Source organism: Larimichthys crocea, chromosome XXII, assembly GCF_000972845.2.
Source record: "Larimichthys crocea isolate SSNF chromosome XXII, L_crocea_2.0, whole genome shotgun sequence".
Classification (NCBI taxonomy): domain Eukaryota; kingdom Metazoa; phylum Chordata; class Actinopteri; family Sciaenidae; genus Larimichthys; species Larimichthys crocea.
Window position 1 is genome coordinate 12,641,581 of NC_040032.1, and position 27,412 is coordinate 12,668,992.

The window sequence follows — 27,412 nt, forward strand, 5'->3', positions numbered from 1 at the left end:
TTACTTCAGACTTCAACACAGCATTTCAGAGGGATCCGTGTACTAGTAGCGGAGGATTATATCATCTTATTTTCTGAAATCTGCCAGTAAAGTTTGAATATTTCAACCTGAGCATATTAGGAAAATTGGAAAACCAAGCTTCACTTCTGGTGACCTGTGTTATCCTTTCTTCTCTAATGATACAGACTATAGCACTGTCTATTGGTGACTCTAAAATGCCCTGTGAGTGTGAATGGTTGTTTGTCTCTATGTGCCCTGTGATGAGCTGGCAACCCAGCCTCTCACGCTTAGTTAGCTGGGATAGGCTCCAGCCCCCCACATGAGCCTGATAAGGATAAGCGGTTACAGATAATGGGTGGAAAAGGCATTTTAAATAACCTATATCCTTTGAGTTTTTCTTCTCAATCACAAACTGTCAAGGATTTCAAGGACTTAAGGAGTTAAGCAAATAAAGGAAAGTTAGGATAGGATATGTGACCCTGATGAGGAGAAGCGGTTATAGAAAATAGATGGAGGTACAATGAAAAATATGATTTTACAGACAGAAAGTCGTTTAAATCAGCTCCAGCTCGACCAGCTACAACAGAAATGTGGCTCACACATGATCACATCACTGATAATAACCCAGTGAAATATATAACAACAATAAAATATATTTTTAGACATAACTTTTATTTACAATGAATACAGTATGAACATGTTTGGAGTTGTGTGTTTGTGTTTTTGTGTATATCTTGTAAAACTGAAAGCTGAAAAATAAAATATTCTAAAAATATATAGAGGAGGATGCTGTCCAGGCTTCAGTCTATATTGGACAATGTTTCACACCCTCTCTCTACGACACGCTGGCTCTGCAGAGGAGCTCCTTCAGCAGCAGACTCCTCTCTCTTAAATGCACCACAGAGCGACACAGGAAATCATTCCTGCCTGCGGTCATTAATCTCTATAATGCCTCCCTCAGCTGACACAAACACGGACAATTACTTTTGCATTTGTTGCACTTTATTTAATGTTAATTTGATCTTGTATATACCTTTATATTTATATATAGAGAGAGAATGAAGTCTGAAATATTGAATGAAGTCTGAATATAATGAATAAAGTCTGAATATACTGAATGAAATCTGAATATATTGAATAAAGTCTGAATATACTGAATGAAATCTAAATATACTGAATAAAGTCTGAATATATTGAATGAAGTCTGAATATTTGATGAAGTCGAATATATTGAATGAGGCCTGAATATACTGAATGAAGTCTGAATATACTGAATAAAGTCTGAATATATTGAATGAAGTATGAATATACTGAATGCAACTTTGATATTCAAGGTACACTCCATATATTCAAAGTTTCATTCAATATATTCAAAGTTTCATTCAATATATTCAAAGTTTCATTCAATATATTCAAGGTTCACTCCATATATTCAAGGTTCACTCCATATATTCAAAGTTCATTCAATATATTCAAAGTTCACTCAATATATTCAAGGTTCACTCCATATATTCAAAGTTTCATTCAATATATTCAAAGTTTCATTCAATATATTCAAAGGTTTAATTTCCTGAACGGTTTGCCATAATATATGTATATATTTATATTTTATCCGTTCGTAATTGATGATTACTTGTTTAACTTATTGTAACAAAAATAATTAATTTGGGATTATTAAAGTATTTCTGATTTGATTTGCTTTTTATATCATATATATCATATATATGATATATGATATATATGATATATGATATATAGACACATTCAAAGTCTATGAGTTAAACTCCAGCCTCTAATTGGCTCATTTGAGCTGCTTTTTATATCATATATATATAGACACATTCAAAGTCTATAAGGTTAAACTCCAGCCTCTAATTGGCTCATTAAAGCTCGTTTGAGCTGCTTTTTATATCAGCCTACAGTCCCCATAATGCACCGGGGGCGCGGCTCGTTTCCGGTCTTGCGCCGTTTCTGGAGCGGATTGGAACCCGGAGTCAGGATCCGATAAATGAGGGGTCTCCTGCAGAAAAGGTAACGCGTTTTTCCCACGCACGGACGTCGCTTCCCCACAAAACGGCCCCGCAGTTCTGTAGTAAAGCTGCAGCCGGTTCGTCCGGTCCGCTCCGGGCTTCCTGGAGCCGCCTCGGCCGCCTCCCGCCTGGCGTTGAAGAACATCGACTCCGGTTTGGTGGCTCGCGTCTCCGGTCCATCCGCCATGCCGACTGTTCTTTGTTACATTTGTTAGTGAAGAGGAGCCGCTCAGATCGGAGTTAAAACCCGGCTAGACTTTGGGAGCGACTCAAATCCCGGATCCCATCTGCTGCCCTGACTGCCACACGTTACCGTGCATGTGCAAAAACAGATAATAATGTGATAATACTGCACTGTGAGGGGGTTTGATGTGATGCATTCAGGTGTCTCAGGTTAAATGCGTGTGTGCACGACTCTTTAAAGTAGTCCCTGCATATACAAACAGAGTTGTTTCCATTAGTAACATGTTTAAATTGTGTTTCCCAGGTTGGCATAATGGCTGAGCAGACGCCAGATGAGTTCATCTGTGAGTATGAGTGCAGATCTGACTGACCTGACACTGTCAAACTATAGATGATGACAGGTGTGTGTGTGTGTTGCAGGGTGTGATGACTGTGGCCAGTACCATGACTCCGAGTGTCCCGAGCTTGGACCGCTTGTGACCGTCCAGGACTCCTTCGTCCTGAGCCGAGCGCGGTGAGTGGACGTCTTATAAATTTGACACGTCCAGATTTGAAGATTTCTAAATGTTGTTGTTGTGTCCTCCTCGGCTCAGGTCGTCTTTACCAAACAGTTTGGAGATCAGGCAGGTGTCTGACGGCGTGGAGGGGGTGTTCGTGCTGCGCCGGCTGGTCAAGAGGACTCGGTTTGGACCCTTTGAGGCGAAGAGGGTCGCCCACATGGAGAAGGAAGGAGCGTTCCCTCTGAAGGTGCAGCCTCGCTCGAATTTCAACGCTCCGTTCGGTTATAAACGGGGCGGATGTGACGGTTTTTCCTCGTTGATTCTTGCACCAGATCTTCCAGAGGGACGGCGTGGTGGTGTGCTTCGACTCCAGCAGCGAAGAAGACTGCAACTGGATGATGCTGGTGCGGCCCGCCATGGACCACAAACACCAGAATCTGACGGCTTACCAGCAGGACGACGACATCTACTTCAACACCTCCCAGGTACGAGTGTCCCACCCTAAACCCCCCTGACGTTTATTTACTCCACCGCAGAGCTCGCTCATGTCTAACAGGAGCTGTCCGTTTCCCAGGATGTGCTGCCGGGAACAGAGCTGAGGGTCTGGTACGGAGCCTTCTACGCCAAGAAGATGGAGAAGCCCATGCTCAAATCTCCACTCCAGCCACCGCCACCTCCGGCAGGTTGGTGACGTTAATGCGCGGCGACCAATGCGAGTTGTAGTTTTTACTCAGTTCTTCTTTTTCTGCTATAACAGAGACTGCAGCCCACAACGTGCCCCCAGTGGCTGAAGAAAACAATGCAGGTAAGATCAGTGAAGACATCCATCACCTCCACCTGTCACTACATCTTCATTCATCAAGAGTGGAGCTGTGTTAGGGAAGTGTCTGGGTTTCTTTTTAAGCTTTTAATTGGATTCAACGACAGTTCCCAGTCGTTAGTCAGCTTTGTTTACCTCCTCAAAACTCCTCTGAAGCTGAGGAAATGCTGCGTCATGGTCCCCCTCTTTACTTCCCTCTGTTGATCACAGGCAACATGATATGTCATCTCGACGAAGGCAAGGTAATGGCGCTTCCAGTCCTGCCCCAAGAGGAGAGCCTGGTCGGGCCCGATGAGGAGGAGGAGGAAGGCGGCGGCGTCCCTGTTGCGACTCCACCGGCGGCCCCCAGGAGAGGGCAGGGAGGCCGAGGGAGGAGAGCTAAGGGACGCAGGCATGGAGCTGCTGCAAACAAACACAAAGGTGCAAAACACAAACGGAGAGTTTTAAAAGTGGTTTTATTCATGACGTGCGTTCATGAAGAATCAGGGTTTGCGTCAGCTTCTTTGGAGGCTCGCTGTCTTGTACTGACTCAGAGCTTTATCACAGTGAAAGCAAAGATGCTTGTCATTCCGCTGTGGTTGGATTTCACAACACAAGGCCGGGACACTCACAGAAAACATAACGCACACACTGCTGTCACGACGCTGTCACCGCTGCTGTGTCACTGTCGCTCCGTCTACCTGTCTGTCTGTGTGTGTGTGTCAAACATAACTCAACAAGTCACAACAGGTTCGGGTACATTCTGCAGGATGTCACATGTTATTCTGGGGAAAAATGTTGCAGTTATTAAGAGGTAGGAGGTGATGGAGCAGCTTTAACAGAGCACAGCTTCAGCCATGTCCGCCCACCGCTTTGGTCCAAACCGATGGATGAATTTGGACCTTCACGTCCGCCTCAACTTTGGTGATTCCTTCACATCTATCTATCTATTTCTATCCGGTCAAACCTTTTGTCCATAACCTGCAAAACTAATGACGTCAACATCAACGCCTCGAGGGATGGCGTTGTTAGTCGTTTCACAACTTTGGTCCTGACTGAAATATCTGAGAAAGTATCAGAAGGAAGGCCATGACATGTTTTATAGAAGGACGAGAACTAAAGACTCTTGATTTGTCCTCGAGTCAAACTTTTACTTCATCGCCTACGTCGTCGTGACTTGACCAAATACCTGAACAGCCGGTAACTCATTCATCAACTTCAACTGTACTTTTATGTTTGGTGCAAATTGGCAAATATTAACACACTGACGCACTAAACTAAGATGTAAACGTACGGCCAAACAGCCACATGTTGGCGTCGCTGAGCTGGTATTTGATATATTTTTCTTTGTGTTTTGATTTCTAGTTATTGTTTTGTGTAATGTAATATTTGATGGACTGTGTTTTATTTAAAGGATATAGTACGGTGGATTTGGTTCAGCTGTAAAACCAAATTTAGTGTTTCATTTCAGCATCGATATCGGTATTGGGCTCATAAATTCAGCATCAGTTTGCACCTTTTATTGGTTTATATCGTAGATTTCTCTTTTGACGCTGCATTCCTGATGTGTGCAGATGTGAAGCCCCCGACGGAGAGAGGCGAGCCGGCGGCCTCGGAGGCGTCGGCAGCAGCATCAGCGACAGAGAGCGGCAGCCAGCTGAGCTCTCCGGACAGCGTGGCTGTCCTGAAGCGACACAAAGCCAGAGAGCACAAGAGGGTGTACCGCTGCTCCCTCTGCAACAAGGTCTTCCAGAACAGCAGCAACCTGAACCGACACATCCGATCACACGGTACGCTCGACGGCTCATCGCCTCTTTTGTGAGACTTGTGGAGCGAGTCGACGTTTTAGCATTAATGAATCCCTTCTTGCATCCTTCCAGGTGATAAGCTGTTTAAATGTGATGAATGTGACAAGCTGTTCAGCCGCAAGGAGAGTCTAAAGCAGCACATCTCTTATAAGCACAGCAAGAACATGGTGAGTACCCGTTACCTCAGGAGTTTTTATAGTTATTTGTTCATACATGTTTGTCTTTTCACGTTTTCACGCTTTTTCCGACAGCCCGACCAGGAGTACAAATATAAATGCAACACATGTGAGAAATCCTTTCGCCTGGAAAATGCCTTAAAGTTCCACAACTGCCGGACAGGTACGATCGTTCATCACTTTCCTGCCACGTCACATCCTGCTGGATTTCATTCATTACATCTTCTTCTTCTTCTTCTTCTTTCCAGACGACAAGACGTTCCAGTGCGACATCTGCTCGCGGTTCTTCTCCACCAACAGCAACCTCTCCAAGCACAAGAAGAAGCACGGCGAGAAGCTCTACTCCTGTGAAATCTGCAACAAGATGTTCTACCGCAAGGACGTGATGCAGGAGCACCACAGGAGGCACGGCGTGGGTGAGGAACGGGGATGTTTTTATTTTTGTGTTTAGGTGCATCGTACTCAGGTCTTTTTAGCTCTTTGCTCACTTACAACTGTGACAGGACCAAAGCACATGAAGAGGGAGGAGCTGGAGGCCAACGGTGAAGAAGGGACCAAGTACAGGAAGGAGCCGTCGCCCTGTCCCATCTGTGGCAAGGTGAGCGCTCCCTGCCCTCCTCTGCACTGCAGTCCAAACATTTGCAGCACAAAAATCCTGAGAGGAAGTGCTTTATCGCTCACGTGCATGTGTGTGTGTGTTTGTGTGAACAGGTGTTCTCCTGTCGGAGTAACATGAACAAGCATCTGTTGACTCACGGCGATAAGAAGTACACCTGCGAGATCTGCGCCCGCAAGTTCTTCCGCGTGGACGTCCTCCGGGATCACATTCACGTTCACTTCAAGGTGAGAGGAGACGGCGGCCCAGCTCACGTGTAACAACAGCCGCTTCTTTTCTTTGCGCTTTAGGTGTGTCATGGTCGAGTGTTGACACAGGGAGTCACAGAAAAATATATTTCAGAGGTCTGAAATTAGAGACGCCTCCGCAGTTTGGCCTGTGACCTAAATCAGACGGTTTCAGTTTGATCAGCCGCGTCCAGCCTGATAAATTAAATTCAGTGCCAGTCAAATTCAAACATGACGCTTCATGCGATGCTCACAGCAGCAACAGGCAGTAACCGATTATTGATACAGCCAAACACACACACGGCGAAACAACAACAACAACAACAACGTTCCTCCACATGCGGCTGACGTGTTGGAAAGTCAACACAGCAGACACGAGGAGAAGGAGGAAGAAAGAGACGGGGTGGGGCAAGCCGGTGTGCAGAGGTGTAGGTGTGTGTGTGTGTGTGTGTGTTTAGGTGTGTGTGTGAGGAAAGAAAGGTGAGCTGATTAAAGAAGTTTGTGAGTAATCTAATTACTCACTCCACGGGGCGACCTGGTCTAATCGTCCATCTACTGGTCCATGTAGCCTTTAATGACAGCAGTATATGTTTGCTACCAACTAAACAATACAATCTTATTTTTCTAAGAAATGCTCCCACAAAAAGTCTTGAAAAACGCTTCATTTTTAAGGTTAGGAATATGTTTGAATTCAAACAGACTCTGTAAACCAAGAAAACCATCAGTAAGAGTCGTTCTTGTTGCAGGACATCGCCTTAATGGACGAGCAGGAGAGAGAAGGCTTCATCAAGAAGATCGGCATCTCTGCAGACGACAGCGACGACACGGACGACTCGGACGAGGAAGACGATCCTGAACATCACAAGTACAACTGCAAGAAATGTCAAGTAAGCTTCTTTAATAATCATCTCAGGACATGAAACATTTTGTCTTTCCTCGCTTATCTTGAGCTGAGTGTTCGTTGAAGAAGTCATGTACGCGCTCAAGGCCGTTCGCGTATCAAATCCGTGGCAGCAGATTGTTTTTCACTCGTAATCTCACATTCATTTATGAATTCTGCGTCTCTAGCTGTCGTTCGCGAAGGGCAGAGAGTACCTGAAGCACATCATGGAGCAGCACAAGGAGAGAGGCTACGGCTGCGGCATCTGTAACCGACGCTTCGCGCTCAAGGCCACGTACAACGCTCACCTGGTCATCCACAGAGAGCAGCTGCCCGACCCCGCCGTGCAGAAGTAAGACCACGGGAAGGAGCTCGAAAACATTGTTCCAGCTGTCGAGGTTCTTATGTTTGTTTTTTTTAACGTATCCAATCAAGGCTGAGATAAAGAATAAGGACGGAGACGAGAATGTCAGCCGAGGTTTGTTATGTACTGATCATAAAAGAGGAGATAGAGGTAAAGACAAACATGTTGGAGAGCGTCGTCGCTCTTGATAAGTTTTATTTCAAAGTGAAACTGACGGCTCTCAAATCTGTCGCACAGGTACATCCATCCATGTGAGATTTGTGGCCGAATCTTCAACAGTATCGGGAACCTCGAAAGGCACAAGATCATCCACACCGGTGAGCAACGGCTCGCAATCTCTGATTAAATATCCTGCGTGTAAACAGCAAGAAAAATACGAACAGTGCTCAGGGCTCAGGGCTTCAGATCAGAGAAGAATCCAGGTCCATGAGTCTTGGTGCTTATTCTTTATGTATCTCCACCTCTGCCCCGTCTGCTCCTCACGGACAGTCCTGTTGTTAGATAGTCCGTGCTCCAGGGAAATAAAAACTGATGTTGATGGGACTTTCTGAGCCTTAATAATGTTCATAATGAGTTAATTTGTGAGTCTGTCGCCCCTTTGTTATTCTTTTTTTACTTCTTTGTGGGATAAACATGTTTCAAGTTTTGGAACTACAGTTCCAGTTTGTTGTATGGATGTAAGCGAGGACGTATAACGCTATAATGTACTTTTAAAATGTAATTTATGGCTGTGATGGAATGACAGTGTTAGATTTTGATTTATTAAAGAGAATAAAGGACATATACTTGGCATAACATGGTAACTGAGGGTTTGATCTTCCAGGGGTGAAGAGCCACAGCTGCGACAAGTGCAACAAATCATTCGCAAGGAAGGACATGCTGAAGGAGCACCTCAGGGTTCACGATGACATCCGAGACTTCCTGTGTGCCGAGTGCGGGAAAGGTCAGAGCCCCCCACACATGGCTGCTGCATCACACACACACACACACACACACACACACACACACACACACACACACACACACACACCTCACTGGTTTTAGCTTGTGTTGTTTTGGATCATCGCCATCACATTTTCCTGCGCAGGCATGAAGACCAAGCACGCTCTGAGGCACCACATGAAGCTTCACAAGGGCATCAAAGAGTACGAGTGTAAGGAGTGCAACCGCAAGTTTGCCCAGAAGGTCAACATGCTGAAACACTACAAGAGACACACGGGTGAGTCAGAGCGTGTTACCGCTTCACAGAAGCGAGTGCGTTCAGTGCGGACACACATCACAGAGCGACATCGTGTCACTGTCTGTTCACTCCTGTGCCTGCAGGTATAAAGGACTTCATGTGCGAGCTGTGCGGGAAGACGTTCAGCGAGAGGACGACTCTAGAGACGCACAAGCTCATCCACACAGGCGAGTCATGAAACACACTCCTCGGTCTGTTACACTGAATATTACAAGACAAACTGAGGCCTGTAATTTGGCTGCAGCTGTTTTTTTTTTTTTGGTGATTCTGCATCTTAAATTATGGCAAAACAAAAAAAAAACTGAATGACCCTGAAAAATTAAAGGACACGCTTAGTGGGGAACAGTGGTGGAAGATGAATAGGTTGGAAACGGAGAGAGAAACTTATGTATTTACTCACATAGCTTCCATAATAACTATAATTATACTTTATAACTGTCCTGTTTTACACTATGTGACAATTAAACTGACAAAAGATGGTTAAAAAGGTATCAGACAAGTCAAAAATATAACTGGATGCATGAATAAACAAAGTGTATTTGGGCTGGCATCGTCTGTTTATCATATACGCATGAAGAACGTTGGAAATGTTGCCTGTCAAAAGTAAAAAAAATAGAGTCTATGTGCTACGAGCAGGAAAATCTGAGCCTGTTGCAGCGATTTCAGTGTCTGCATACATGTTAACACATAGGAAAACATTTTTTTCTGACATATAATGCAGAAAAATATGTTTGTGATCAAATATAAAAAGTGTATCCAGCAGACCTGGCAACCCGTGGCAAGCAGCGCAGAGTAAGAGGGAAGCAGCTGTCAGCAAGGTCGACGAGGAAATTAATTATGTAACCTGATATTCTTTTAATAAAGTTTACGCTGATTAGTCATATCAGTGCACGGTCCTCGTGGAAAAAAGGTCTACTTTCATTCCAGCTCAAAAATTCATTAAATCGTCCTCGATGTTAGTTAACAAGTGAAAGAATGAGATGGTTTTTAATCATCTGATGGCTGGAAAAGAGCTTTTCTCTTCTTTTTTGTACCAGTTGTTGGAGGTTAAATGAAAAGTTTCACAACCTACAATCTCTTAGTAAAGAGTTAGTCTAAGAGGAAATGTCATTTTAAGGTCAAAACTAAGTGTATTAACACTTTTCTCTCTTTCTAACCGCAGTGGGTAAAACGTGGACGTGTGTGACGTGCGATAAGAAGTACCTGACCGAGTACATGCTGCAGAAGCACGTCCACCTGACTCACGAGAAGGTGGAGGCCCAGTCGTGTCACCTCTGTGGGACCAAGGTGTCCACGCGCGCTTCTATGAACCGACATCTGCGACGCAAACACCCGGAGGTGAGTCCGGACAGTCGTGCCCGGAAACAATCAGCAAGTTACTGTTGTTTGTTATAATGTTTTTCTTTTTGCTTCATCCCTCCAGGTGGTGCCTGTGAAAATCGACGACTTTGATGATCTTCAGGATTCGACAATCAACGATTCGTCTATCAGCATCGTGCAGGTGAGGCCGTAGATCTTTCACGATGCGACATAAATCCTGATTTGATCGACTGTCTCTATGATCTCACGAAACATTTCACCTTCCTCTCCAGCCCTCTCTGACCCTGGACAAAGACGGCATGGTTCAGGAGCGGCCCAGCCGACCCTCCCGACACCCCAAGAAGAAGCAGAGAGTTCAGGCCGAGCCGGAGCTTTCCGAGTCTGACGAATACGCCGATTTCGCCGAGCCGAGGCACGAGTCCATGGCAGATTTCCACGCCGTCATCGTCGGGGACGAGACTGAGACGAGCTCTGCTGTGCAGAGTATCCAGCAGGTAAAACATGAAGATTTTTGAAGACTATGAGAAATGGGCATGCAAGTACAGGATGTTGCATATTTAACTAAAGATTTGTGACACCCGGTGTAGCACCTGAACTAAGCAAACAAGACGTTAAAGGTCCAGTATGTAAGATTTACAGACTTTGGCAATAGACTCTCAGAAGGAGCTCCTACATTACAATAAATCTTGTAATATTTTTTCAGGTGGTGGTCCTGGCCGACCCCAGCGCTCCATCATCCTCTTCACCCAACAGCTCTGTGGGGCTGACGAACATCACCGTCACTCCCATCACCAGCCACGCCCCGGCCCAGTTCACCAGCCTGCAGCCCGTAGCAGTGGGCCACCTGACAGCCAGCGACCGACCCCTCACCCTGGACAACTCCATCCTCACGGTCACCTTCGACACCGTCAGCGGCTCCGCCATGCTCCACAACCGGCCGGCCGAACTCGTCCCGGAGACGGTGGGCCCCGGCGGAGGCGCGACGCCCCAGTCGGTCGCTCACTTCATCAACGTAACCACTCTGGTCAACCCGATGGGACACCAGCTGGAGGCACCCACTCTCGCCTGGAGGCCTGTGCCGGCGGCTGACGGCGGCCAAGTCACGCCCGTGGTCGAAGGCGCTCAGGATGGACAGGAGGTGCAGAATCAGGGCCCGGAGACAAACCGAGGGATCCAGAGCCAGGCGGCCGCCTCGCAGCAGCAGAGCGGCTCCGCACAGCAAATGTTCAGCTACTAGAGCGAAAGACTGGAGGTGCTGGTCGCCTCACACTCACAGACGTTGTTAGATAGTAGAGTAGATTTTATCAAACTGTACAAAGCTTTGATCACTGTCACCCAGATGCCTCTCCAGCCCCATGGAAGTTAAAGAGAGTGTGATGAGTTTCCTTTTTTCTTTTCTTTTTAAACGGTGAAACAATGCGGCTGTTCATAATTAACATGATATTTTTTAAGAACACTCCTCTCTGAAAGATTTACATTTCAAACCAAAGCAACGTGTTGAATATTCAAATGCCTTACCAGCCTTTTTAAAAAACGTGCATGTTTTCAAGTCAAATCCGCTGCTCGAAAATATGAAATATGAAACCTGAAGATGGATTTGATGCGGTCGACAAAACTTTCTGTCATCAATGGCATATTCCTACAAGTGGCTCGCTCATGAAATGTTATTTTTTTGAATGCTGTAAACTAATTTCTGTTGAACTGTCTGGAAAAAATTACTGGAAGAGTTTTTGTACTGTTATTTTTTTAAACAAAAATACCTCTCTGAGATGTTTGTTCTTTTTTATTTCTCCTGTTTGTGCAGTCAGCGGTGATAATCGGCCTCGAGGCAGTGGCGGAAACGAGTTTTTATTTTTTTTCCCTGAATCCCGAGCAAACACGCTTCTGTTTGTCTGGTCTGTTTCTAGTAATGTGACCATCTGTCCCTCAGATCTCCGACCAGCGAGGGTGGTTTGTCCTGCAGTCAGTCAGAAGCTGATGTCTTTTTCTGCAAACAGCATGTGAGTGTTAACACCCACCATCGATCCGTCGAGGTGGGGGGGGCATATGTGTGAGTGTGCTGCCAGTGCTCGTTGAGTCAGATTGTGCAGATTTAACTTCCAGACCATACAAACAACAATAATCAGCCACAACATGGAAGGGAAAATTATATTGGGTTGTCACAAGAAGAAAATATGCCACAGTTTTGTGTTTTCCTTCAAAGATAAGATGTATAAAATTTAAAAGACACTTTACTGGAGTTAAAATCATCAAACGACACACTGAAAATATAAATATGGGATTTATCTTTAAGATTTTATTTTGATTTTTAACTTTATTTGTGTTGCATTGCACGATTCCTCATCTAAAGTCATACAAAGAGCTGATCCATCCATTTATCCTCATTAGGGTCGCACCCTAACTTGGGGCGAGAGGCAGGTTACGCCCTGGACAAGTCGCCAGCTCATCACAGGGCTGACACATACAAGAAAACAACTATTCACACTTACATTCACACCTACAGCTAATTTAGAGTCACCAATTAACCTATTAAGGTCACGTCTTTGGACCGTGGGAAGAGCGCGGAGAGAACATCCTCCAAAAAAACCTAATTCTGTCATCTCCAACCACAATTTCTTCTCTTTAATGAGGAAATAAACCAAACACAAGTTGTAAATGTTGCTAAAAATCTGTATGAGGGATGTAATAGTTTGTTCTTAAGTCTGTAAACGACTTAAAGATAAGATGAGGTACCGGGGAAATTCACTAGTTACAGGAGGTCACATGCACAAGGTGGATAGGAAAATACCTGAAATAGAAAAAATAAAATAGCAGCTAAAATTAAAAAGTTATTCACTATATACACCTTTTAAATTATACAGATCATTTGTGTCATGCACATATACAGGAAACAAACGTGCTTACTCATGCTGGCGTTACACCTGGAGCTTCACATTTACATAAATTGACTTCACCTGCACAGGTGTTATGTAATAATTTTTGCCAGGTGCAATATAAATCAGAAACATTGACACCAGCACGAAGAGGCTTTATTCTATAAATACAAACGTTGGTAACCTGTGTCTAGGTTTATTTATCTGTCCATATATCCAAATGTTTTTGACACATTTTAGTATTTTAACACTTAACTGTCATAAAAAAGCACCTGTGGTAACATGGTCGGTAATCTGTAAGAGAATATATCACTCATGTTTGAGTTCACCACATTTCATGCTCTCCGTATCTAAGACTTGCATAGTTCAAACACAGCTGCTAGTGTTGGAGAGATATTGTAACCCAGCACTGACCTCTACAGAAGAAACAGATTTACTAACACGTCCACGTCCTCCAGTATGCAGAACGTCAGATTAACTTTATGCATTTATTTTAATAAATAAATCTGGTTTCAAGTATCACACAGTTAAATGCTTTACTATGAAACTTCCAGTAGATGGCAACAAAGCGTGGCACCGTCGTGCACACAGGGGATGTCATTTGCACGTAGACAAGTGTCTCTCAATCAGATCAAAGAAGATCAAAACAAGATTTTCGGGATTAAGGACAAAAAGGCTTCATCCAGCATTCCTCACACCCGTTGCCTGCATTCTTGCGATAATTTGCATGCCCACGCACACACACACACTTCAAAGAACACAAAATACACTGGAAAGGGATTGTACATACATTATGTCAGCACATACCTGAGCTGAGTTAACTAACATGCTGTCACAAGCCGAGGTTTACTGTATGCCTGAAACAAATCTTCAAAAAAACGCTGATAAAGATCGTGGTTTGTTTTTAAATCTCATGTCAGTTTTTAAAAAGCTGGTTTATTATTGATACACCTCATCTTTGTGGATGCCCCTTTCTCACACAGAAAAAAAAGTGGACGGTCCTGATTTGTTTCTCGTTTTTATAATCAGAGCAGATGAAAAGAGCTGATTTCATTAACACACCAATAAAAGCTTTCAGTCTAATGATCAAGAGGTGTGATGCCGCCCCGAGAGGATACATTTACACTTAACACGAGGGGCAGACGACACCTCCAAAGGGGCCTCTCATTCACTTTCACCTTCTAAACTGTTGTGTCCATGCTAATGCCTCAGTGTGTCTGCAGAGCCGCAGCCTCGGGGCACAAACACTGAGCCTGAAATGAAGCCTCACGGACCAGTACGATCTGCTTATTGTCTCAACAGCCTCCCTCATGACATATTTACACTTAGTCTTTGTACCTCGTCCTTCCAGTTTTCTAATTAGATCTGGGGTGGAGTAGGGTGATATGACATGAGATCATGTGTTATGACTGCACAGCAGAGGTAAACAGAGAGGCAGGATTTTACACCAGAAAGCAGAAAAAAACTGCAAAATATAATAAAGTAAAGACGCATTAAATTGGATTGAACACTCTGCGGAAGAGGAGCTGATGCCCCAGAGCCGAAAAGGCAAAAACAGTTACAGATTAGGGGGTAAAATGGGGTCAATGTTTATTTTTTTACTTTTTTATTAAGGTTTTCTGCATGAATACAAACATATTATATTATATTATGTAGGATGTTGTAACTCTTTATTATAACTGAAATTTTGGCATACAAACTCAAAATCTCAGAATAAAATTTAGATATGAAGTCAAAAGGTCTTTAAACTTTCTCATCTTCATCTCGCCCTTTGAGATTTATTTAAAAAAAAGACTTTAATCATAAAATAGCTTCATCAAAAAGATGTTTTTTTTAAATTGTTTCATATCAGCTGATTTGAACTTGGGTGAAATGTGGGGTTAAAATATTACGGCGCTCGGGCCTCAGTCATAATCCACGTAGCTGCTGCCTGTGCTTGTTTCCCTCGTCCTGTAGCTATAATTTATGTTATTTGGGGGGTTGGGGTATTGTGTTTCAACGCGAGGCTTTAAAAAAAAATATTAACACTGTCTGGCTCGGGTATTGTTTTGCTTTTTGTTTTGCATGAAATATAAGAATCAACCGTTGGATTCAACCCTTCGACCCACCCCAATCATTTTGCACAATCCCTAGGGCTAAGGTTTCTGCTCTGAGAGTCAGAAACTCTGCGAGGCCCATGTAATGACCTTAAGTAGAGGTTTTAGTAAGTCACAGTTACTATAACTGTTGGGGCTTACGTTTGAGTGACGTTTCAATTTGATGTCTGACATTCAGGGGGTCACAGCAAATTGCTTCCCTCTGGCAATCTTGTACATAAAAGAACATTATGCAAATTTTTGTACTTTTTTGTGATTTTGCACCCTTACAGTTTATTTATACACCACTATCATGCACTTATGGACAGTTTCAGCCTTTTATATCACAAAATTCTCCCCAGCGACTAAAAGTAAATCCCAGATTTACTCCTGCTCAGTGACTCACTCTTTTCTCTTTTTAGCTTCCTCCGTCATCGTCCTCTTCAGTCGCTTCCCCTCTGCCATTGTGTCCGTAGACGCTGCTCTGCTCTGGTTCTTGTGCCCAATCGGGGCAGCGAGTGGTGTCGCTTCAGGCCTAACCTCCTTCTCCCAGCAGTCCAAAGCTCTTGTGCTAGCAGTGTAATGCTAATGATAATTAGTTTTTTGACAAATTTGGTGCATTTTTGCAAACAGAAATGTGTTTTACATCTAAATAAAATCATATTTTTTTAAGTTTTGTGCACATTTCCAGCCGAATGTGATCATCTTATGTAGGATTTCTGCAAATAACGCAGGGGTCAGTCGGTCATGCATTATTTTCATATAATCGATCAGTTTCATGTACATTATTCTGTGATATGTGCGTCTGACGCAATCTAGGAATTTGCTTTATTACATTACATCAGCCTGTGAAACAGAGTAACCTGAGATAAGGCAGGTTTAACCTCCATTACATCTCTGTTTTATCATGATAAGTGAAATAAATGAATCATTTACTACCAGGGGACGCAGGTTCAAGGCGCCTTATGTGCAAGAAATGCCCTTGAGCAAAGCAGTTTATCCCGTATCAGCTCCATGTCTCAAACAGGTGCATACAGGAGTGAAATCAAGTAAAAAAAGGTGAATTTCTACAAACTGTAATCTCGTTTCAGCAGCCACATCACTCCTCATTTGTCTATATGGTGCATACATACAGTCTATATAAGTAGAGAGAGACAGACACACACATCACTGACACATTTCAGGTGTTGACAATCCACAGAAAGGAGGAAAGAACACGATGATCCCCCCTGCTGGGTGTATTTGTGCCGTAGAAGATGAGTCCACACATTCCCAAACCATCTGGTCAATATCACATAACACACCTATTGTTAAGACAGATTCCCTCTTCTTACCTCAGGGAGGCTTTAGTTAGATAATGGTCCACAGTGGGACAAAGGTGTGTTTATGAAATGACACATTCCTGAGTTCATGGACTCTGGATCATTCTCTCCGTCTTTGTGGCAGGAATATGAGAAAGCTTGTGACTTTGGGGCATCAACTGTCTAAAGACACTGTAGCAGAGCGTGGTGCCTTGTGGCGTGCCTTGTTAACGTTGAGTAAACTTTTCCATATCTTCCTTGTGTTTCAAAATCAGGAAGTTAAGTCACAGCTGGAGGCCCAACCCCTTTTTTTTCACCTGAAGAGAGGGAGGGGCCACGGTGGAGCTTGACAAGGGGAAAAACAAGGAAGTGCTCACAAGCAGGCAGGTCGGTGTCTATGTTCACTTGCCCTGATTCTGTCCTGGAGACGAATAAAAAAGGAGATTACCCAGCTGGTGGGTTTTCCAACACGGATATGGATGTCCCAGATTCTCCACATGGGAATATGGGGCTCTTAAGGACCTTTGATTGCTCTGAGTTTGGCAGCTGGGAGAAAATAGGCTCAGGTGGATTTGGACAAGTATACAAAGTCCGGCACGTACAGTGGAAAACATGGCTGGCAATCAAGTGCCCTCCCTGTCTTCATGTGGATGACAAGTAAGTTACAGCTGTTGAGCCACATGGGTCTATATCTACTAGTCTATATGATGAAATCATACTGGTAAATGACATATTGAGATAGTCTAAAAGAGTTTAAATCAACATGTAGAAGCTTAATTTAGATATTTCTTGACTTGTGTGTTTGGTTCTCCTGAGTGCCAGACGTACAAACCTGTCCACCCGGCTCTTCTCTCATGGGTTTTATTATCATTTGATGAGCAGGTTATGGCTCAAACAGTAGACAGACAGAGGCTTAATTTATGACTGTGCTGGTGAAAAGTCACTGAGTGCTTCGAAGCCACCGGAAAGGTGAGCTCCAGGAATTGTGTGTGTGTGTGTGTGTGACTCACTTACTGGCAGTCTGGGCACAAAGTGCAGCTTTAAAAAAAAAAAAAAAAAAAGAGAGAGAAGAGGGGTCAACAGATATGAAGCTGTGTTTAGATATTCAGATTATTTGTGATAAAGGGAGCGTTGACTTGCTGATTCAACCCCAGGGGTAAATAAAAGTAAGCCTACATTGCTCAGGGCTGTATGTGTTTACTCACTCCAAGCAGACCCACAAACATGAAACAAAGCGTTCACCGCTCACCAGCCCAGGGAAGATTTCATCAGTCGGCCTCAGGGAGGGTCTGATTTTAGTGTATTGAAGCAAAGGTGGTCTTTTCCCCCCTCAGGTGCTACGAGAGATTACACAGCCCTCGTTTTGCATATCTATGAATCTCTGCTTTGCATAGGTTTTTTTTTTGAGAGGTAAAAGTGTGTGTGTGTGTGTCAGCTGTCCTGCTGTGTGTGTGTGACCAGTGTCAGGTTCTGTGCGAGTCGACCCCTTTCCACAGGACAGTTTCCATTCTTCCTCAGCCAACACAAACATAAAGACTGTGCCACAACAACAAGAGCTTTTTTGGCATTGCGTGTCACCTGTGTTATGTGATTCAACAGAAGACGTTAAGCAATTCTTCTAAATGATGCGACACTGAGATTAAAGGTCCAGACGCAGCTATCTAAACGTGTGTGTTTCCTCAACCGATAACCCGTCTGACTTCTTGTTCCTTCTGTTTGTTTGTTTTTTAATGTTCCGATATCAGATTACAATCCTTCATCCAGTCCACCGGACATCAAAACATTTCAAACAGATAACTAACAAACAGGAAGTGGTGATTTCAGCATTGCAAAACCAGAAAGAAAAAAAAAACCTGTGCCGCAACTTAAAGCATCCACTGAACCTGAACCAGAGATGTTATCGTCCCCAAACATCTGCAGAGTACATAAACAGTCATTTCACTGCAGCCTTCATTGACCCGCACATAACATCCAGCAGCAGGGACTCAAAGCCACCTTTGTCTGGCTGGGTTTTTTGCGAGCTGCCGCTGTGTGGCACCAACAATAAAAGAAGCTGTAAAACCGGTCTTACCGGGCCTCTCTCTGTTCAAACCGGGGGACATTGTTTGGTTCTGGAGAGCTGCTGAAGAGCACTTTGGATTAGATGAAGGATTTAGCAGAGCAAACGTTTGCCCGTTCTCCTATATCATGTTTGATTCCTGCCTGGCAGATTCAGGGGGTGGGTGGGCTTGTGCCTCCTTCACTTGTACTGACTATAAAGGAGAATTATAGGCAGGCTCCCACCTATAGAACATGACTCTTTTAGTAACCTGATACACTTTACACATAATAGATTCTTATCCGCTCTTCAGAGCGTCTAATTTCATTTTATCAACGCTGGAAAACAGAATTCTCAGTCCAGCTTTTGAAGCACATGAATGAGTGAATAAAATCATTAGCCACTTATCGTCCTCTCGTCTCATTAAAAACATTGTCTTTTTTTTTCCCTGATATGTGCTCCGAGGTTGAGCAACAAGAGAACAAGAGCTCTGTTTCAATGCTCTGCTGATGCATTCCAGGCTTGTGCTGGAATCTCCTCAAGGCCTTAAAAAAAAAGAGCCCTCTGGACCGTTAAGAACACAATCCACATACTTTAGATGAACACCGGTGAATTAACTCTAGCCGTTTGCAGGGGTCACACTTTTATAACCTCTTAAGTTGATGCCAGTGAACGTTTTGCATAGCTGGGAGCATGGTACGGGTTGATGTGTACTGTGCTGGAATTTGGGTTAGGTCAAGAGTTATGTGAAGTATTACAGCTCAATGAGCACAGCGTGACCCTCAGAATCATTAGGTTAATGTTTTATGACGTGGTGGATCTGACAAATATGTGGGAGACGGTGAATGTGAAAAAGGCTGAGATGAAAACAGTGTTTGCCCTTCTTAAAATGTCTTCCAGCAGCAGAGCATGACACACTGAAGCCCATGACGTTTAAAGAAATGATGTAATCTGTATCTTTTTAAATCACAGGGAGCGTTCAGAGCTGCTCGAGGAGGCTAAGAAGATGGAGGCGGCCAAATTCCGATACATCCTCCCCGTCTATGGCATCTGCGAGGACCCCCAGGGCCTCGTCATGGAGTACATGGAGACCGGCTCCCTGGAGACCCTGCTGGCCACCGAGCCTCTGCCCTGGGAGCTCCGCTTCCGCATCATCCACGAGACCGCGGTGGGGATGAACTTCCTGCACTGCATGAACCCGCCGCTGCTTCACCTGGACCTGAAGCCGGCCAACATCCTGCTGGATGCTCACTATCATGTCAAGGTAAAGGGGAGTTTCGCACAAATCCTACAGAAGATGATCACATTCGGCTGGAAATGTGCACAAAACTTCAAAAAATATGATTTTATTTAGATGTAAAACACATTTCTGTTTGCAAAAATGCACCAAAATTGTCAAAAAACTAATTATCATCCCCTTGAAATCACATTTTGACAGAGCTCCAGTGAAGTTTTATCATCCCCTTGAAATCACATTTTGACAGAGCTCCAGTGAAGTTTAATGACTTAAAAGCTTTTATTGCTCTCGTCTGACATGATTTGACATGGCATTTGACACGAAGTCAAATCAATCTTTGCTTCAGAAATAATTCCCAGTTTGAGGAATTTCAGCTGTGGGGTTTGGTTTCCCCCCTTTCATCCGTTTTAATATGACAGCCCTGCACACGCTCTGGGCAGACAGGTGTCTCTCAGCCTCTTTCCAACCTTCTGAACAGCTCAACTGTACCGGAGCAATGGGTGGGAACCTTTTTTTTTTTTTTTTAGTTTAATACCTGGATGTAAACACCTCACCTGGGCCTGTCGAGACAGGATTAATACAGCTCCTGTTAAATCTCCCTCAGTGAATGTGTGTGTGTGTGGGCGTGCGCTCTTTAACACAGACGTGAAGGGCCTCTCCTCTCCTTCTACAGGCTGGGACATGGCCCTGTTGCCCTCATCATACCACTGAGTGCACATAATAAGAGCTTAGCAGCCTGTCACAGTCAGGCGGGCAGAGTTAGTCATCAGTGTCACGGTGCTTCATGAGAAAAAGCAGCAGTGTTCCTCTTGTTTGAGGGTCTTATCTGATCAATCCCTCTCTGCCTTTTTTTTTAGATATCTGATTTTGGCCTGGCCCGGTGGAACGGCCTGTCACGGGCCGACGACATCAGTAGAGACGGCTTCTGCGGTACCATCGCCTACCTGCCGCCTGAGAGCATCATTGAAAAGGACAGAGTGTCGGACACCAAGCATGACGTATACAGGTTGGGCTCTTTAACAGCTTGCATGAAACCTTTTTTGTGTTTTTTATTTGAGGATGGGTGCTGCCTGTCTGCCTTTTAACCCACTTTTGGATGCTCAGTCAAAGGTTGACTCATATTAGTCAGTGTAACTATTAAAATGATGAAGGCAGATGAATTTGACTTCCTTAGAAAGAGTCAACAAAGTGTCACTTAGAAGTGGGGGGTGAATATATTTATAACTACATTTATATGAAATTATTTTAAACAGCGTTGGAGTTCAGGATATGATTTAAACTGATGAGTAAGTTTGACATAGATGAATTTCTTCGCAGTGTCATGTTTTTGATGTTTTACTCGTTTCACCTCTTTTCCAGCTTCTCCATCGTCATCTGGGGAATTCTCACACAGAAAAAACCGTACCAAGGTGAGACTATGATTAATGCACGACACCCACAAAGATTTAATTCAAGGCCGATGGGAAATAGTTTTTTTAAATGTTTTATTTAAGCCTTTTTTCTCAAGAAAATAAAAAAGTTAGGAACACTAAAAATAAAGAAATACTGCTGGTAAATCATAGTCATGATACCAACTTATGTTGTATTATAAATATGGTTTGTTAGTATTTTTCTAACCCCGTCATTTTAACACCCTCAGCACTGACATGGTGATATTCAGCAGGTGTTATGTTTACTATGGTCACCAGCTAAACAGTCTGGACTAAAAAAAAAATAAAATAAGTCATTGAGAGTTTCTCATTTTACGTGTCTAAAGAGTTTTTCTGGTGTCATCCAAAACATCAGTTTATTTATTTAAAAGTACCAGTGTGTAGGATAAAGTGGGATCTAGCAGTATAGTTGATGATTACTACCTCCTCGACTCACTCTCCTGTTTTAGGCATGAAAGAGAGAAACTACATTGGCTCCAAAAAAAGCAAAACACATCTAAATCGATATTTAGTCTGTCTGGTCTGGGGTAATGTAGAAACACGAGGATCTGCAGCTTAATTCTTATTTCAGGTGATTATAAACTAATGAAAACACGTGAATAGAGTCCCCTAAATCTCACAGACTGGACCTTTTTTAATAAGTGATTTATTTTATCATTTTATAAATACTGATATTAAAAATATTCTAAATATTCTAAACCCTGTACAAGTATGCTAAGCCAAACATTTGGCTCGGTACATTTGGCTCGGTATCTTTTAAAAATAACCTTAAGGTGAACGCTTCAGGTCACACCTTCCATGGGTGTGTGTGTGTGTACAGGTGCTGGACTGTATGTGTTTACTCTTTGGATTCCAGAGCTGGCAAATGGACAGAGCCAGACTGGCAAGTAGAGTGTATTTTTTTCCCAGGCGTATCAGGTAGCAGTTCAAGGTATTTGGCTCCTTTTTTTTTATTTGAAGACCAGCGTCTAGATGAGGGTTTTCCAGGCTGGCACTGGCACCGCCTATGTTGATCCAGACATAATTAAAAAGCGAGAAATGGCCTGGTTACCATCCCTTCCCGTCCTCCTCCACCTGCGAAGGGTATTAAGGTTACAATAGGAGGTGAAGTACCTGTGATTAAGGCCTCTACCTGTTTGTTCTGAATCATTGACTGGGCTGATCCCAGTCAGATAGAAGGAGGCCAGACCAGGGACTGTTAAGAGCTTTTTTCCATTTTGCTCCCATGGGAAACAACTTCCTTATCTGAACACACAGGAAGATGGTGATAAACATGTGTAAATACCTATCTATATAGGCAATGGGACCTACTGGCACCTTAAATTATGTAATCATGTCTCCAAGACAAACGTCTTTACCAGAAAATAAGGCTTCAGATCTGATGATGCGCCCCAAAAACATGAAATAAACCTGTTTTATTTATGCTTTTTCTGTATAAAACCTGATTCTTTAGTGATGGCACTGACGTTTCTGTTTGTTTTACCCCTATAGGAGAGAACAACATCCTTCAGATCATGGTGAAGGTGGTGAAGGGGGTGCGTCCAGACCTGGGTGCCGTGTCACGCTGTCGACCTTCAGCCTGTATGGGTTTCCTGAGCCTCATGCAGCGCTGCTGGACCACAAACCCAAACGCTAGACCCAGCTTCCAAGGTAAATTGTTAACGTCATGCAAATCGACACCAAACTGATCCTTTAACTCGACACTCTGAGACACTAACGCCGAGAATCTGAGCGCAGCTGTCTGTGTAATTGAGGTTTTTGTCTCCTGCTTTTCTTTTTAGAGCTGCTTTTCCTTTCTTCCCTTTATTCCCCTAATCCCGTCGCCGCTATTACTGAAACCTGACCTAGAGCTGTTGTCTTTACAGAAATCACATCTGAAGCCGAGGAGCTCTGCTCCAAACCTCAAGAGGAGCCCAAGACGCCGACCTTATCGACGTCGGAACCAGAGCCCACATCCCCTACAGTGCTCACTAGTAGCCAGGTACGACATGAAAACACGATATGAACTGCTTGTATATGAAACATTCCTGTTGCTTCACTGATTTTGGCTTCTCTGGAGGACATAGTTATGTTTGTGTAACTGTTTGGGAGGATTTCTGGACATTGTTGATCACATGAGGCAGTAAAAAAGCAAAATCACTCCTGAAATCTGTTGTGTATTTTGCGTACGTTCTGTTATATGTTTTAAGTCTGATTTGATCTGATCCTCCACATTTTTGTTGCTTCACTCGACTCTCACTCTGTGTTCAAACTGTTATGTATTTTCCATTAATAATTAACTATACACTCAGACAAGTGGGTGGCTTTATCCTTGAAGTGCTCCAGACATGATTATGCCTTTTTTAAAGTCATACGTCGTTGTAAATGTTTTATCTTTTAACGGGCAGTTGCATCACAGAGTAGGAATGTCGCCTGATGGGATTGTTGAACCTGTTGCTGCGTTGCTTTGTCATTTCCTCTGCAAATGTTGTGTACGTGACCGGAGACAAACATGCTGTTCATGCGAGGTGACAGCTGTTGAATGAACGATAATCCGTCTGAAGATAAGCTGTTGTGATCTTTCGAGTGATTTTGACTGGATCAAATTTAAGCTCAGCAAATTATCACATTCGATGGGCGTCGTGCTCAAAGTGGCTTTGGATTAGCGCGGCGACCACATGCCTGAGTATAAATGTAACGGTATGTACAGAATGACAAAAAGCAGATCTGCTTATCTGACTTTTCTTTTTGCCGCACAGGTTAAAGACAACAAGCTGGTGCGTCCAAAGTCAGCCATGTTGCCAGAAAAAGATTATAGCCTGTCGGAGCTGTTGAGCCAGGTGGATTCTGGGATTTCTCGGAGCTTTGATAGAGTGAAGGAAGACAGCTGCCACAGCAAAGAGAACACCTGCAAGAGATTGTCTGGCATCTCCTCAGCTGATTCAGCCTTCTCCTCCCAGGACTCCATCACACTGTCTTTTGAGAAAGAAAACACATGCGGTAAGAGTCGATTGAACGCCCACAACTGCAACTATTAAACCTAAAAACACTTGTGTACCAGATGTTTACTTGTGATTTCTGTCGCCTAGATTCTGCTGAGGTCCAGAGACGGAAGCTGTGCGAGGCCATCAGGACAAAAGACACTGCCAAGTTGATGAAGATCCTCCAGCCTCAGGATGTCGATCTTCTCCTCGACAGAGGAGACAGTCTGCTCCACCACGCCATCAGCTTGGCCAACGAAGAGGCCGTCAAGTTCCTCCTCCTGAACAATGCCAACCCGAACCTTGCAAATGCCCGTGGCTCGACGCCCCTTCATTTGGCAACGGAGAGGCACCTGAAGCCCCTGGCAGAACTTCTGCTCGGTCGGCGCAGCACCAACGTCAATGCCAAGGATGAAGACCAGTACACGGCTTTGCACTGGGCCGCCCAGAACGGGGACGAGGCCATCACGCGCTTGCTGCTGGATCGAGGGGCTGCCATCAATGAAACGGATGGCCAAGGACGCACGCCAGCTCACGTCGCATGCCAGCACGGCCAGGAGAACGTGATCCGGGTGCTGCTGAGCCGCGGTGCCGATGTTCGAATCAAGGGTAAGGACAACTGGACGGCGCTCCACCTGGCTGCCTGGCAAGGTCACCTGGGCATTGTCAAACTGCTGGTCAAACAGGCCGGGGCCGACGTGAATGGGCAGACGACGGATGGCCGCACACCGCTGCATCTGGCATCCCAGAGGGGGCAGTACAGAGTGGCACGGATCCTGATTGAACTAAAAGCAGATGTTCACACAACGTCTGCTGGGCTAAACACACCGCTGCACGTGGCATCAGAGACTGGCCACACCAGCACCTCTCGCCTTTTGGTCAAACATAAGGCGGATATCCACGCCCAGAACGCCAACGCTCTCACTCCTCTCCACCTAGCCTCCCAGCGAGGACACCTGGCCACAGTCAAGATGTTAATAGAAGAGGGGGCAGACCCCTACAGAACAAACCAGGCCCTACGCACCCCTTGCCACCTGGCAGCAGAGAACGGACACTGTGAAGTCCTGAAAGAGCTGCTCATTCACTGTCCGGATGGTGGCGCTCTGTCAGACGACCAGGGGCTGAGCCCGTTACACCTGGCAGTGCAGGGCGGGTACTCGAACATCATCACTATGCTGCTGCCGCAGGACTGCCAAGACTTAGTTACAGAGAGCTCAGTGCAGCCAGCAGCTGAACAGCCAGCGCCGCCCGAGCCTAAGCAGCTCCAGAGGAAAGTCGTCATACTAAAACTGACAGAGCACAACGGCAAAGACTGCCCACAGTCCACCGGCTCGCAGTGTGCCTCGGCACTCTGCTAACGAGAACAAAGACACTGCCAACACTGTACAGAACTATCTGCATTTTTTCTACTCCACTGGTGCCTCAGAGCCGGGGGAGTTCGTTGAGATCTCTCCAACCTCAAAGAGAGTTTTCTTGGACTTAAAAGCCCTTTCAGCATTGGAGGTATTTCCCAACAGATGTAAATATGTACACTGTAAATAGAAAGTATAAATACCGTGTTGAATTTTGTTTACTTTTTTACTTAACAAGCACATTTTTTTTTTTTTTTTTTACCAAACAAGCACATTTTGTGTATCACATTAGGAAACCCATCACCTTTTGGGGACCTTTCACTACACTGTACTGCAGCTGGTATGCCTACAAGTTATATTTAATAGAGCACAAACTTTGGTCACAAGCTTTGTTAGGTGAATGCTGTAGATCATCAGAGCCATGGTGTTTATAAAAAAATAAATAAATTTGACCTTCAGTGTTCTGTACCTGTTACATATCAGTGCTGCATCATCCATTAAAACATTTTAAAACCTTTTTATTTTGTTTGGCCTTGTTGCTTATTGCTTAATCAGGAAAAAGTGTTTTATTATATTAGTTGATGTCAGTCACGGAAGCCCTAAGCAGTCATACATTTGACCACAGTTATTTTGTTTTATTTTTTCAAGCTCTCGAGTTATTTATATCATTATGTCGATCATATCCTTCTCACGGGATCATTTTCTGGAGACCGCAAGAGAAGGAAGCTTTGTTTTTGCTGAGGTAACAACATAATTAATATGAGATCTCGTGGAAACCAAAAGGATAGGAGGTCTTGAATATTAAAAAAATTGCAGGAAACTTCATTTACTGTAGAAATGTCAGAGGAGCAAGAGAATGTTGCAACTGAGATGTCGAGGAAATGATCCAGTTATCTCGCTCTCTTTATGGGCAACACTGTATTTCGACATCAGGACATAAATAACTCGAGAAATCAAATTATCATGAGAAAATCTTCTTATCATGAGAAAACAACGCAGAAAAACTTATTGACTGTACTATCAGTACTTAATTGAGATCTATATTTTCTTCTTACTGACAGCATGCTCATGCCAAAATCCTGGAAATGGGAACAAACCCTTTATTAACATGAAGGCATTTTAATTTTTAAATGCAACCCTGGGAATGAAAACAATAATTGAACCTACGCTGCTTCCAAAATAAGTATTTTTTTTATTCTTCATGTTACTGCAGGTTTGTTTTGCTCCATAGAGACTTACTTTCTTCCTATCGCTCCATCTGCATGTGCACAGGTATTACCAGCCTTGATGTTGGGCAAAGCTGGCATGTCTGCATCTGCAGCCTCACATGTACAGGTATTATTATTATTATGTCTCTGCTCCAGACCCCACAGAGCATGCTCAGGTTGGCACAGACCATGGGAACTGCCCCTGAGGGGGATCACATGCTGTGGGATGATGAATGAGTGAGAAGGGGCGCTGATGTTCTATACTTGCAATCCCCAGCCTGTTGGCTAATTCCTTAGACCACTTTAACTTTTCATCACTCACTAAAACCAACATGCCATCCCTGACGCCTCGAGGGCTCAGCTTTTCGTAACCGGAGAAACTGAGTACAGGCGGCTGGCACTTGTAATTGTCCTGTTTTTATAGCTCGAGCCAGAAAATGACAATATGCTGCCTCATAGCTGATGGCTCCAGCTATGAGGAAGATAATGGTTGCACTGTATCCTAATCTCAGCTTCTATTTCATTTCAAGACTGCCGTTATGTTTGATTGACTGGTAGGTTAGGTTTGTTTTATACAATGAATTCCAGTGTAGCGTGTCACGGATCTCTCTTGTATTGACTGCAACAAGGCAGGTACTTCCTATAAAGTAAATAAGTAAGGCTATTACAAAGTATATTTCATATTCTGCAAACATTTTTATGGTTTCAAAACATGTTGAAATGTAATATCTCACACACAAACACTCTGGGATAACAGAATAAAACAGTTATTCCAATCACTACAGTAGAAAACAA

The 27,412-nt window shown here is 44.0% G+C and overlaps 2 protein-coding genes across 2 annotated transcripts; both read left to right on the plus strand.

Annotated features, from left to right (window-relative positions):
* Positions 1-1,962: 1,962 nt before the first annotated feature.
* Positions 1,963-11,900, plus strand: prdm15 (PR domain containing 15). Its single transcript, XM_027273827.1, has 24 exons — positions 1,963-2,434; positions 2,518-2,557; positions 2,634-2,727; positions 2,807-2,960; positions 3,046-3,198; positions 3,288-3,396; positions 3,471-3,518; positions 3,744-3,953; positions 5,087-5,302; positions 5,393-5,487; positions 5,572-5,659; positions 5,745-5,912; positions 6,000-6,094; positions 6,208-6,339; positions 7,086-7,226; positions 7,408-7,571; positions 7,821-7,900; positions 8,407-8,526; positions 8,671-8,802; positions 8,907-8,990; positions 9,986-10,161; positions 10,247-10,324; positions 10,416-10,637; positions 10,847-11,900. Exons 1-24 carry the CDS (start codon positions 2,429-2,431, stop codon positions 11,378-11,380), a joined length of 3,339 nt encoding a protein of 1,112 aa, XP_027129628.1. The 5' UTR covers positions 1,963-2,428; the 3' UTR covers positions 11,381-11,900.
* A 4,842-nt stretch (positions 11,901-16,742) lies between these two features.
* ripk4 (receptor-interacting serine-threonine kinase 4) lies at positions 16,743-25,930 on the plus strand. The gene is made up of 8 exons (XM_019263448.2): positions 16,743-17,049; positions 19,403-19,694; positions 20,525-20,673; positions 21,027-21,076; positions 22,589-22,747; positions 22,963-23,078; positions 23,836-24,076; positions 24,166-25,930. Exons 1-8 carry the CDS (start codon positions 16,790-16,792, stop codon positions 25,413-25,415), a joined length of 2,517 nt encoding a protein of 838 aa, XP_019118993.1. The 5' UTR covers positions 16,743-16,789; the 3' UTR covers positions 25,416-25,930.
* Positions 25,931-27,412: the final 1,482 nt, after the last annotated feature.